This window comes from Malaya genurostris, chromosome 3 (genome assembly GCF_030247185.1).
Source record: "Malaya genurostris strain Urasoe2022 chromosome 3, Malgen_1.1, whole genome shotgun sequence".
In the NCBI taxonomy this organism is placed as follows: Eukaryota; Metazoa; Arthropoda; class Insecta; order Diptera; family Culicidae; genus Malaya; species Malaya genurostris.
The window spans coordinates 41,405,249-41,418,918 of NC_080572.1; the positions used below are offsets into that span (position 1 = coordinate 41,405,249).

General features: G+C 41.8%; 1 protein-coding gene across 3 annotated transcripts in view; it reads left to right on the forward strand.

The window, feature by feature from the left end:
- The window catches only part of LOC131438794 (roundabout homolog 2-like), a 513,725-nt gene that overhangs the window by 354,435 nt on the left and 145,620 nt on the right, over nucleotides 1-13,670 (forward strand). For all 3 annotated transcript variants that reach the window (XM_058609072.1, XM_058609073.1, XM_058609074.1), the window contains exon 4: nucleotides 11,252-11,554. In XM_058609072.1, coding sequence (XP_058465055.1) covers nucleotides 11,252-11,554 — 303 coding nt within the window. The remainder of the gene's footprint in view (nucleotides 1-11,251; nucleotides 11,555-13,670) is intronic.

Consider the following 13,670-nt stretch of genomic DNA (forward strand, 5'->3'; position numbering starts at 1 on the left):
TATATATATATATATATATATATATATATATATAAAATTCATATTATTTAACACGAATCAAAATTTGATATTTTTTTAATATAATTTTGTTTCAGTTAAAAAAATTATATTTCATTTGTAGGAGTTTCTGATATAAATATCAAAATAATCAACAATTTAAATATAATTTTGATACTATTTTCTGATCGGGTAGTGGCCGGTGAATTGAATATCGCATGAGGGTCTTCTATATGCCGTTGGCGAAGATCAATGTTGGCCGCATCCTTCGCTCCGTGTGGGTCCGCGGGAAACACCCCCAGGCTACGAAGGCCCGGCGGGTGGCCCGCATGCTGGTTTTCGACTGGGGCGGCCTTCCGTGGACGATGATGGTGATGTTACGGAAGAGAATGAAAAAAAAAGTAAATATTGTGGAAACGGGGTAAAAAGGGGATGTGGGAACAAAATGTTTGAAAACGATAAAGATCTAATTAGTTGCCATCGAGATGGTGAAGAGACAGGGAAGGGGTAACGAAAAAGTTAGTGACAAAAAAAGATCTTGTTAGTTCCAATGAAGATGGTGGACAGGGATGGGGATCGAGAGAATCGGGCGGATGTTAGTGTCGAAGCTGTAGGTGGAGTTTATACTTTCTGAGCGAGGGATAACACATTACACTTGTATATCAATGTGTTTAAGGTACTGGTATATGAGAAGCATATATAAACTATCCCGACTCGCCAACACATCCCGAACCGGAACCTCAGGCGGTCTACCTCGGGCCCTAAGGGATTCCAGTAGCTTCGACCTGGCGTCACGATACTCTACGCACGACCACACGACATGCTCGATGTCCTGATAACCGTCGCCACAGGTGCAGAGACCGCTCTCCGCAAGCCCAACACGCCGGAGATGTGCGTTGAAAGTGTAGTGATTTGACATGAGCCGCGACATAACACGAATGAAATCGCGACTCACGTTCATCCCCCTGAACCAAGCCACCCTAGGGATAATGGAATGTAGCCATCGTCCCAGTTCGCCATTGCTCCATGAAGTTTGCCAACTTTCGAGAGTTTTCTGACGAGAGATACTGAAAAATTCATTGAAGCAGATTGGTCTTTCATAAATATCACCTTCTAATGCGCCCACCTTAGCCAATGAGTCTGCCTTTTCATTGCCTGGAATGGAACAATGCGAAGGGACCCAGACTAACGATATTAAATAAGACCGTTCAGATAAAGTTCGCAAGTGTTCCCGTATTTTCCCCAGGAAATATGGGGGATACTTTCCTGGCTTCATTGCCCGGAGAGCTTCTATTGAACTTAGACTGTCCGTGACAATGAAGTAATGGTCTTTGGGCATGGTTTCAATGATCTCGAGGGTGTACTGAATAGCAGCTAATTCTGCGACGTAAACTGAAGCCGGATCATTGAGTTTGTGAGAAGCGATGATGTTTTGATTGAAGATGCCGAAGCCTGTGGACCTGTTGATGTTTGAACCGTCAGTGTAAAACACCTTTTCACAGTTGACTGTTCTAAATTTATTATAAAAAATATTTGGGGCCACTTGAGGGCGCACGTGATCCGGGATTCCACGAATTTCTTCTCTCATGGATGTGTCGAAAAACACAGTAGAATCAGAAGTATCCAAGAAATGAGCACGATTGGAAACAAACGAAGAAGGATTAATATTCTGAGCCATGTAATCAAAATACAAGGACATAAAACGGGTCTGAGAATTGAGCTCGACAAGCCTTTCGAAGTTTTCAATCACCATCGGATTCAAGATGTCGCATCGGATTAGCAATCGATATGAGAGATCCCAGAATCGGTTTTTCAACGGTAAGACGCCCGCGAGCACTTCGAGACTCATCGTATGAGTCGACTGCATGCAACCTAAGGCAATACGCAAACAACGATACTGAATTCTTTCCAGCTTGGTGAAATGAGTGTTCGCCGCGGATCGGAAGCAAAAGCATCCGTATTCCATCACGGACAATATCGTTGTTTGGTATAACCTGATCAGGTCTCCTGGGTGGGCACCCCACCATGATCCGGTTATTGTACGAAGAAAATTGATTCTCTGTTGGCATTTTTGTTTCAGATACCTAATGTGACATCCCCAGGTGCCTTTGGAGTCGAACCAGACCCCGAGATATTTAAATGTGAAGACCTGAGCTATGGTTTCACCCCCTAGTTGAAGCTGTAATTGTGCTGGTTCTCGCTTCCTTGAAAATACAACCAGCTCAGTTTTCTCCGTGGAGAACTCGATACCCATTTGAAGAGCCCATGTCGACAAGTTGTCGAGGGTATCTTGCAATGGTCCTTGGAGATCGGCAGCTTTGGGTCCTATAATAGACACAACGCTGTCGTCGGCAAGTTGTCTTAGCGTGCAAGATGTGTTGATACATTCATCAATGTTGTTCACGTAAAAGTTGTATAAAAGGGGGCTTAAGCATGAGCCCTGAGGAAGACCCATGTAACTGAATCGTCGACAAATCACCATGCGCGAAATACATGTATTTCTCGGACAACAGATTATACAAAAAGTTATTCAAAATTGGTGAAAGACCATGCTGATGCAACTTCTCAGATAGGATGTTTATGGAAACTGAATCAAAAGCCCCCTTGATGTCTAGGAAAACTGACGCCATTTGTTCTTTACGAGCAAATGCCATTTGAATTTCGGTTGAGAGCAACGCAAGACAATCGTTCGTTCCTTTGCCCCTGCGGAAGCCGAATTGTGTATCTGAAAGTAAGCCATTAGTCTCGACCCAATTGTCTAGACGAAACAGAATCATTTTTTCGAACAATTTCCGGATACAGGAAAGCATAGCAATCGGCCGATACGAATTGTGATCGGAGGCTGGTTTCCCTGGTTTTTGAATGGCGATAACTCTTACTTGTCTCCAGTCATGTGGGACAATATTATCCTCAAGAAGCCTATTGAATAAATTCAATAAGCGCCTTTTGGCAGAGTCAGGCAAATTTTTCAACAAGTTGAATTTGATTTTGTCTAACCCCGGAGATTTATTGTTACATGATAAAAGCGCAAGTGAGAACTCGACCATCGAAAAAGGTGTTTCGTTTCTGTTTGATGAAGCGACGCGCATGATTGTCTGTTCCGGAACAGAGTCAGGACATACTTTTTTAGCGAAATCGAATATCCAGCGGTTAGAATATTCCTCGCTTTCGTTTGTGGTGTTTTTGTTGCGCATTCGTCGGGCTGTGTTCCAAAGAGTGCTCATTGATGTTTCTCTCGATAATCCGTCTACGAATCAACGCCAATAACCGCTTTTCTTCGCTTTAATCAAGCTTTTCATTTTAGCGTCTAATGCCGCGTAGTTTCTGAAATTATCAGGTGTTCCGTTTTTCCTAAACTCGACAAATGATGAAGTTCTCTCCGCGTTTAATTCTGAGCACTCTTTGTCCCACCACGGGTTGGGGGGACGGATGTTAGTTTTCGCGCCGGGTACACGTTTCGTCTGAGCTTGAGTCGCGGTGTCGAGAATCAAGCCAGCCAAAAACGTGTACTCTTCCTCCGGAGGAAGTTCTTGTGTTGTTTCTAGATTCTCAGATATCAAATTTGCGTAGCATTTCCAATCAAGGTTTCGTGTGAGGTCATACGAAACATTGATTGTTTCCGATGGTCTTAATCCGGTGGCGATTGAAATTACGATAGGCAGATGATCGCTACCGTGGGGATCAGGGATTACCTTCCACGTGCAATCCAACCGTAGCGATGTCGAGCAAAGGGATAAGTCTAGCGCACTTGGTCTTGCTGGTGGTGCAGGAATTCGTGTCATTTCTCCCGTATTCAAGATTGTCATATTGAAGTTGTCGCAGATATCATGGATCATAGTTGATCTGTTATCGTCGTGAAGACAGCCCCATCCCGTACCGTGTGAGTTAAAGTCTCCTAAAACCAACGTCGGTGCGGGAAGAAGCTCTATGATATCATTGAGCCGCCGATGCCCAACCGAGGCTCTTGGGGGAATGTAGATGGAAGCAATGCAAAGGTCCTTGCCTTTGATTGTAACATGACATGCGACAACTTCAATACCTGGTATCGAGGGGAGGTTAATGCGATAGAAAGAATAGCACTTTTTGATCCCCAAAAGTACTCCTCCATAGGAATCATCTCGATCCAGACGAATAATGTTAAAATCGTGGAGGTTTAAGGGTATTTCAGAAGTTAGCCAAGTTTCGCACAATGCAAATGCGTCACATTTCAGATTATTTACTAGAAATTTGAAAGGATCTATTTTTGGGATGATACTTCTACAATTCCACTGTATAACAGTGATTGTATCCGTGACCTCGGTGGGTGTCTTAGCCATCGAAGGATACGATCGCTGAAAGAAGGGGCCATTTTGCAGTCAACTGCTTCAAGAATGTTTTAACTGTAGGAATAAAAGCCATTATCAGGCTTTTAAGAGGTTCAGAAATATTGAAAGTAGACATGATCCAGTCCACAATATCAGAGAATTTAACAAACCCAGTATTTGGTAAATTTTCTGACTGATCTTTAGGAACTTTCGGGGGTTTTGAAGTCCCAGGAAGTGATGGAAATTCTTGCTCGGAATTTAATTTTCCAAGGCCTGGAGCTTTTCTCTCTGGTTTTTTGCCATCACTACCAGTTGTTGTAATTTTTCGAGACCCGTCAGAGGACATCTTCGAACCCTTACTAGGGAGCTTTTGAAAAGATTTATTTCTTCTCTTTCTGTATGATGAGCTAAGAGGGACAGCCGAAGATGTACCTTCGAGGGGGTCATCATATTCGCTCTCGTCAGTTGCCAAACAAGCGTACAGGTTTACTGGAGGCGTAGCACTCTTCAACATTTCAGCAAAAGAACGCTTTGAATGTTGCTTAAGTGAACGCCTCATCTTATCCTGGCGCAATTTGTACGCGGGACAATCAGAGAGGTCATGCGGCCCCTCCTTACAGTAGAGACACTTTTCATTGTCTCCACTGCAGGAGTTATCCGCATGACTCCCTCCACACTTTATACACCGGGATTTATTGCAACAATGGGATGCTGTATGTCCCAATTGTTTGCAATTAGTGCAGTTCATGACCCGCGGCACAAAAAAGCGAACAGGTAAACGAATTCGGTCCAGGAGGACGTAGTTAGGCAAAGCCGAGCCAACGAAAGTCACCCGATACGAGTCTGATGGGATATAGGACTTAGTGCCATCCTCAGCGGTCGATACTGAACGCAATTGCTTGCAGTCCAGTATCTTAACGTTCTTGAGTAAGGTGTTTTTAAAACCGCCTGCCCCATGCTTAAGAACGTCCTCGCAAGTCAGACTCGGATCGGTGATCACGCCGTCTATCTCGACTTCGCGAGCTGGTACGTATACGCGATACTCCCGCGTGAAATGCTCATTTTGAACGATCTCATTAGCCTGTTTTGCACTGGCTAACAAGACCCTAAGCTTGTCCGGGCGTACTTTTTCAATTTTTTGTACGGTATTGTATCGCGAGGACAGGTCTTCAGAAAGTCTTAGAAGATTCAATTTTTTACCGTTGGCTTTGGTCCGGATGTAAACCGCATACGGTCCGGCCGGGAGTGCAAGTCCATCGGGATAATTTTTTACACGAGATATTTGGCTATAAGATGATTCCATTTTGTCATCTGGAGGGAGGTCAGGCAATTCTGTGCCTTCTGTCATGGCACGGAAATGTGTCCGTGCGGGTAAATATTGGAGGACAAATGTAGTGGTATTGAAGAACAGGGGGAAAAAAGAAAAAGGCAAAAATACTTAGCTTTAGCTCTCAAAGCGTGAACGGCAGACAAGGCCCGGTCCTAGGCAATCGGTGGATATTCCTGATCAATAAAGTGCAAAAAACCTCCTAGAGGAAAAAGCACTTTTTTGCAGTCTCTTTCTGCACTGTACAATGGAATCTTATACGTTTTTTCACTATACACTGTCCAATGTATTTGTTAACAATATAGCAGCAGCGCCCAGCTGGGCGCTGGCTAACGGTACCACACAGTGCTTCTTTACACAACTCACAATTGACCTTGAAGACGGATTAATTCGAACTATCACTCGACCGCACTGATTCAGACAATAGAATACGAAATGACCTTGAAAGCGGAATAAAACAATTTACCGCACCACTGGAGAAACACGAACTTGCGTCCGATCAGCCCGATAGTTGCAGTGGAACTGATCCTGTCTGTTAGTCTGTGCTACCATTGCACAGTGGTCCGGATCCACAATTTAGGGGGACAAAAACATGTGTGGCTTAACCTTATACTTTAGAGCTATGATGTCTTCGGAACAAATGATCAGTGGAAGATAAGCCATATTTTGAAGCATATGGTATTAGGGTGGTTCTAATTATTAGGGTGATCCAAAAATTATTTTCCGTATGTGTTGAGATAGAGGACTGCGTCCTTCGGCAAAATTGTAGGAAAACTTATATCAAGCAACTTTGCCGAAAACACTATTGTAGTATCTCTAACGGTTTTAGTGTTACAGCTATTTTAATAGATCAACTTAGGGTGTTCCTAAAAAAATCAGATTTTTTGCTCTAGCTTTCTTAATATTCACTTCTCGATTTTGGTGTCTTTGAATATCTTTTAGAGTTTGTTGAAACCAATTTTTTCATGACTAGCGCATTCAGGTAGCGTTTTCTGAACCGAAGTTATGAGTAAAACTAGTTCAAAAACAGATCATTTTTAAACTGCTATATCTAACATTGGAGCAAACGAAAAAAAAATCGGTTTCTTTCATTTGATAGAAAATACTTTCGAGCATGTTTATAGAAAAAATGGCGGAGGAGATATTTTTTTAAATTTTTTTAATTGTGTTCAAACATAGGGTTTTTTCATTGAAAAATGCTCTTTCATGTAAGACATTTATTAGCTATACATATTAAAATAAGGTATTGCTGTCTTCTAGCGTGTTAAAATTGAAAATGTGTAATTCAGCTGCATAATCGGGAAGATGGAGTACACTCACGTTGGTTGTTACTCTATTCGATAATGGATCAGACGTTAAAAGAAATCGTTTGAATACATCCTCTAGATTCACTAAACGATTGAAGTTCTGCGGATGGAACTGCCTATACTTGCGAATTGATTTATTTCGACTCTCTTGCGCTTCCTTACTGTACATTATTTGCTATTTGTTTGGTTCCCTTGCGATTGATTGTTGAGCAAGAAGGCTGGATAATCTGGAACAACAATTATGCTTCATCTGTTTCCCTTTGCTGCCCAAAATAATAATCTTTCAAAAGGAAAACACGGAACTAACAGCAGGAAGTGGACAAAGTAACTGCAGAAATTGCAGAGCTTTCTCCCACAGTACTGGGGAAAGTATTTGTATCAACGAAGCTAGTGTTCTGCCTGAACGATACGAAAGTGTTAAACGACATAACAGGCATACACTCCAAGCTTGGTGCATATGCAAGCACTCAGGAAAAACTCTGAATCTTTCAAGAACTGAAACAAATGAGAATAATCCAAACAAATATCAATTTGGAATTTCGCCTCTTCACGCAATGATTCGGTCTATGGAACTTTTGCTAAAAGTGAGTTATTGTTTGCACATTGAGAAACCGGCATGGCGCGTGTCCCGACAAAATCAGCATGTCAAAAAGCAAGAGACAAACATACTAACGGCATTAAAAGAGCAACTAGAGTTACGTATTAGCAAAGACATCATATTAACAAGATATCCAGCTCTCACATTTCCAGAATAAATCATTGACAACATCCTTTTTTGCGAGCATGGTGCCCTCAGGTGAGTCCGCATCGAATCTCGTACATAGAAGTAGGGAAGAGAAATGTCAAATTCTTGCGCGCAAAAATAGCAGCACTGCGCACCCACACAATTGACATGATATGTTGAATGTGATGCCGTGCGATAGCGTTCCTATACTGAAGATAGATTTCGCTGACAGGGTCTGGTATTGGTGAACCATTACTTGGAGGCGGCAAGTCGAATGATGGTATCTGGGCCCGCAGATTTTTCAAAGAATATAACACAGTAGCGCAAATCATCGAGTTAAATGGAAATATACTTGAACAGTTTTTTTATAATCTTAACGTTGATAAACAGCAATGTGAAGATTTCGGTACCTGCTTTCCAGGAGTTTGCGGAACAAACAAGAATTCGTTTTGTGGAGCTGTATGGATGGTATGCTCTGTCGCCAACCGTACATAAACTTCTGGTGCATGGGACTGCAATTATAAAACATGCTTTGTTTCCTATTGGTATGTACAGTAAGGAAGCGCAAGAGAGTCGAAATAAATCAATTCGCAAGTATAGGCAGTTCCATCCGCAGAACTTCAATCGTTTAGTGAATCTAGAGGATGTATTCAAACGATTTCTTTTAACGTCTGATCCTGTAATAGCATTATCGAATAGAGTAACAACCAACGTGAGTGTACTCCATCTTCCCGATTATGCAGCTGAATTACACATTTTCAATTTTAACACACTAGAAGACAGCAATACCTTATTTTAATATGTATAGCTAATAAATGTCTTACATGAAAGAGCATTTTTCAATGAAAAAACCCTATGTTTGAACACAATTAAAAAAATTTAAAAAAATATCTCCTCCGCCATTTTTTCTATAAACATGCTCGAAAGTATTTTCTATCAAATGAAAGAAACCGATTATTTTTTCGTTTGCTCCAATGTTAGATATAGCAGTTTAAAAATGATCTGTTTTTGAACTAGTTTTACTCATAACTTCGGTTCAGAAAACGCTACCTGAATGCGCTAGTCATGAAAAAATTGGTTTCAACAAACTCTAAAAGATATTCAAAGACACCAAAATCGAGAAGTGAATATTAAGAAAGCTAGAGCAAAAAATCTGATTTTCTTAGGAACACCCTAAGTTGATCTATTAAAATAGCTGTAACACTAAAACCGTTAGAGATACTACAATAGTGTTTTCGACAAAGTTGCTTGATATAAGTTTTCCTACAATTTTGCCGAAGGACGCAGTCCTCTATCTCAACACATACGGAAAATAATTTTTGGATCACCCTAATAATTAGAACCACCCTAATACCATATGCTTCAAAATATGGCTTATCTTCCACTGACCATTTGTTCCGAAGACATCATAGCTTTAAAGTATAAGGCTAAGCCACAAATGTTTTTGTCCCCCTAAATTGTGGATCCAGACCACTGTGCATTGTACTTCTTGAATAATGATTGATTGTTGCACTCTTGAATGAAGATTGATTCATGAATCTCAGAAAGTAGTTCCCAAGAAAACTTGTTTACTATTAGCTAGTAAGCACCAAAGCAATTGCATAGTTGTATCTACCAGGCAAATGTAGGTGGCATTTTTCGTTTATTAAGTGAAAATGAAAAAAAATTAATGCGGCTACGTCACATCGTTTTGGTTCATGTGCTGTCCGACCTCGCTACCGCTCGTTCGGACCTAACTAAAGCAAAGTAACCTAACTTTGAGTAGACCGGGCAAACGAGGCGGTTACAGGTTTGTATGCAAGAGGCCGCCGCTTCCGACGGTGGGTCGGCGGCCGACTCAGCTGGCGTCGGCTCGGCGGCTTTGTGCCGCCTAGCCATCTTGGCTTCGGTTATGTGGCTGCGCCACATCAGTTATACAGGAGACATAACATGCAGGAGATATGACCCTTACGGCGAAATTACCCTTTCGGCAAAATGACCCTTTCGGCGAAATGACCCTTTCGGCGAAATGACCCTTTCAGCGAAACGACTTTCGGCGAAATTACCTATTCGGTGAAATGACTTTCGGCGAAATGGCATTCGGCGAAACGATTTTCGGCGAAATGGCTTTCGGCGATATGACCCGCTCCCGATTCACCAAACTCGAAGTAATCTTCGACTGCAGTGAACGTTCGAATACGAGCGGCTATCGGTTCATTATATCCGAAAAGAGTCATGTGGAATCTGTGCTGAAGCAGAGGTGCATTTCGCAGTGTTCTACTCGGTGTCCGAAAATTCATTTCACAACGTAACTCAGGTGCATCAATCTCTCCGTTAATCAATTTTGCGACGAACAATGCTTGCTGAATTCGCAAAGTATCCATTCTAATTAGTTTACATCTATAAGGATAGGGTGGCAGATTTGCTGGATCTCACCACGGCAGGTGTCGCAGGCTGCATAACTGTGAATGGCGAGTGCTACCGTGTGATGATTGAAGATTTTTTTTTGCCCAAAATGGAAGAATTGGACATGCCTGACATGTGGTTTCAACAAGACGGTGCCACGTTTCACACGGCACGCGAAACAATGACCAAATTGAGAGCCACCTTCGGTGAACAGTTTATCTCATGTTTTGGGCCCGACAATTTGCCGTCTAGATCGCCTTTGGGCTATTTCGTGTAAAGTCATGTTAAGGCTCATGTCTACAAAGATAAACCAGCAACGATTAACGCACTGGAAGCTAATATTAAAGAATTTATCCGTGAAATACTGGCCAATATGTTGGAGAGAGTGTGCTAAAATTAGACCTTGGGCCATCTAAAGCGGATCCGCGCCCAACATTTGCATGAAATCATCTTCCAATATTAAATTATATTCATCGTTCTATCGATTCCAATAAAAATTCAACAATTTTCTCAACTTTTTTCAATTAAAAGCTATACCTCTTACAAAATAACCCTTTATTATTCGTTTTGAGATACTACTAAGATAAATCCAGATCATTTCCTCTCCCCACTAACACCACTGCTTTCCACTTGAGGTGATGCAGCGAATTCCTCGGTCACTAGTAGTGACAAGTGATGAACTAACATACTTTCCCTATCTACAGTGACCTGCAAGGGTGTGGTCATCTATGTTAGTGATCATTTCATGCATGATCTCCTACTCCTAGGTAACATGCATTTGGTTCAATATGCAATTTCAGCTGGTTTCTGATCAATCACGGGCGGTCAACTAAGCTAAGCTATGCTAAGCATGCAGTAAAAAGTTATAGAAAATTTTCGGTGTACCATTTTTATCGATACATCCTTTAATTTCGATCCACCCCACAATAGTCACAGATTATACCCTGATGTAAAAAAACAATTATGCAAACTGACTGACGAGAGTGGGAGGCACTTAATCCGTCAACGTGCGCAGTACCATAGGCGAATAAATCTAATGTTTACTAAATCAGAGAAAACTGAACCTGCCTTCAACGTCGTACCCATTCCTGGTCGATCGATTGACTGTAATCCAGTTCTCCTGAATACCAATTGCACTTTTCGTGACATATGACCCAATCAACATCTAATTGAGAACATTTTTTCCTTTCTTTTCTTTTTCTTTCAGTTTTGCGCGACGAATTCCGCGTTGAACCGAAGGACACCCGGGTGGCGGCTGGCGAGACTGCTCTGCTAGAATGCGGGGCCCCAAAGGGCAATCCGGAGCCCACAATTAGCTGGAAAAAGGATGAAATCATGCTGGATCTGGACGACTTCCGATCCAACAAGGAACTGGCACGAGTTCGGATCGTAGACGGAGGAAACCTGCTGATCAGCGACGTTCGGCCGACCGACGAGGGCCGCTACCAGTGCACGGCACAAAACATGGTCGGCTCCCGGGAGAGTGTCTCCGCCAAACTTACCGTTCAAGGTAAGTAGTGGCCGAATACTAACCAATCATAATTTCGCTTGGGAGAATGGTAAATAAACAAGTTACAACGATCCCGCACTTTAGCGAAGGTCTCTTCAACGTCTAAGCTTTTCAGAGTTTCAGTGGCAGACGTTGATTTATGTGATTGGCTCGAGGTAACCTTCGTGGATGAGGTTTTCTCTGGATATGGGTTGAAATATCGCAGACGATCTTGTCAGCATCGTCCTATTGCTTGAAGTTGAGTAAATCGCTAATGGTTCCGTCTGAGAGAAACACCAATGAAACTTGACCAGCAAAGTGCAGTCGTGGAACAAGCAACCATAATGGAAAATAGTGCCAGAAGCAAGTTTCTGAAGCTGCACATTTATCGTAGTCGTTGTCGTCGTCGTTGTCGTCATCGTCGTCGTTGTGGAAGCTATCGTTACTGGAACCAAGTTGTTGACAGGCCCATTCTTCAAAAAGAAGTCGACAGAACCCGAAAGCGTAACAAAATCAATAATTAATGCAATTACATCATGGCGCCTCTGAGATTATTGTAGGTGATTTACTTCCCGGGAGGTGACGCCATTCTCTACCTTGTGTAAGGGAGCTAAACCGGGAGCCTACTCTGCTACCCATCTGAATCCGATTATCTCCGGTGTAATTGTGAAAAATTGCACTTTCAATATGTAACTATTATCTTCAAGTTTTTGGGAGTAAATTACAATTATCAACCGCAAACTTTACTCACAAACAAAAAAGAATCCAGTTCTTACCAACGCTTGAATTGCTTTTTTCTTCTGAACCGCTTTAACTGAATTGTTGATTGCTTGAGTTATGAGCATTTAACCAATAAATTTTCTGCCGCCCAACACAGTAAAAAGCACTTTCGATGGAGACGAATCGAGTCGTTTTCGCTACTTACCCATTGGAACAGTTCCCGAATTGGAATCCGAACATAAATTTATGGTTTGACATTCATTCATTCCGGCCTGGAGCGAGTTGCAGAAAATCGCTACGGTAGCAGACAGTGCCATTTATTCTAGCAATTCCTACTAGCGGGCAAGCGTTTCTTGTCGGAACGACGTACGGTTTAGCGAATTTATTGCCGTCTGAGGGAAAGGTAGCAGGTGCAATTTGTGAAACTACTGCTACTGAGCGGAGGAGCAGCTTACTACTAGCGAGTGCTGGAGAGTGATAAATTCGCAAAAGTGTCGGCGGTTTTCCTGTTTTAATTGGGATTCACTAGAGGAAAACGTTCTTCTGCTGATTCGTGTTCAATCGGAGCAAATGAACTAATCCATCCTGTGTTATACTACATGGAATGAGAATTCCCGGGCCCAACAAAGAAAAAAAACCTGTTTTAATCCACCTAGTGGTGTAATGATGCCTTTCTCATATCAATCATACTATCATATATAATACTGTGGTATTCTTCAAAATGATTTTCTTCGATTCTTAAAAGAATTACCGAAATCGGTTTGTTTGACCGTCTACTGATAAAAACTATCAATTGGAAAAGATTTGAGGTCGATTTAGAAATTTTTTAAAAGGTTTTTCCCCATTTTCAGTGATGGTATAAAATTTTTAACACGCTTTACCCTATATTTCCGGATCCGGAAGTCGGATCCGCATGAAATTCAGGAATTAAGGATATTTCACTAAATGCCGTATACTATCTGTCGTGTCGGGCAAAAACATGTGACGACCCACGAGTGATAATAGTCGCTGGGGACCAGGTCTGGAGAATACGGGGGATGGTGGACCAATCCGTACCGCAAATCATTTAATTCCACCGTTGCTTTTATATATGAATGCGCTATTGCGTCTATTTCCATAGATTGATGAAAACTAGAACTCGTCTGACACGAGCAGCTGTTATTCAAACACCATCTAGAGGCTTGTTCTCAACAAAAATATAAACGGTTCGAAACTATTCTTTTCTTTTTTATGAGAGGCCCGGGACTCTCATTTCATGTAGTGTAACTTAATTTAAATTTTTACAATTCTGTTTCTGTAGTGGAATAATATTGAAATGGAAGTAAAATTTGGTCACTGAGCAAAAGTAACAAACACTTTGACTTTTCTACAATTTTTTTTACGAAAGACAGTATCTCTGAACAAATGACTGATCTGA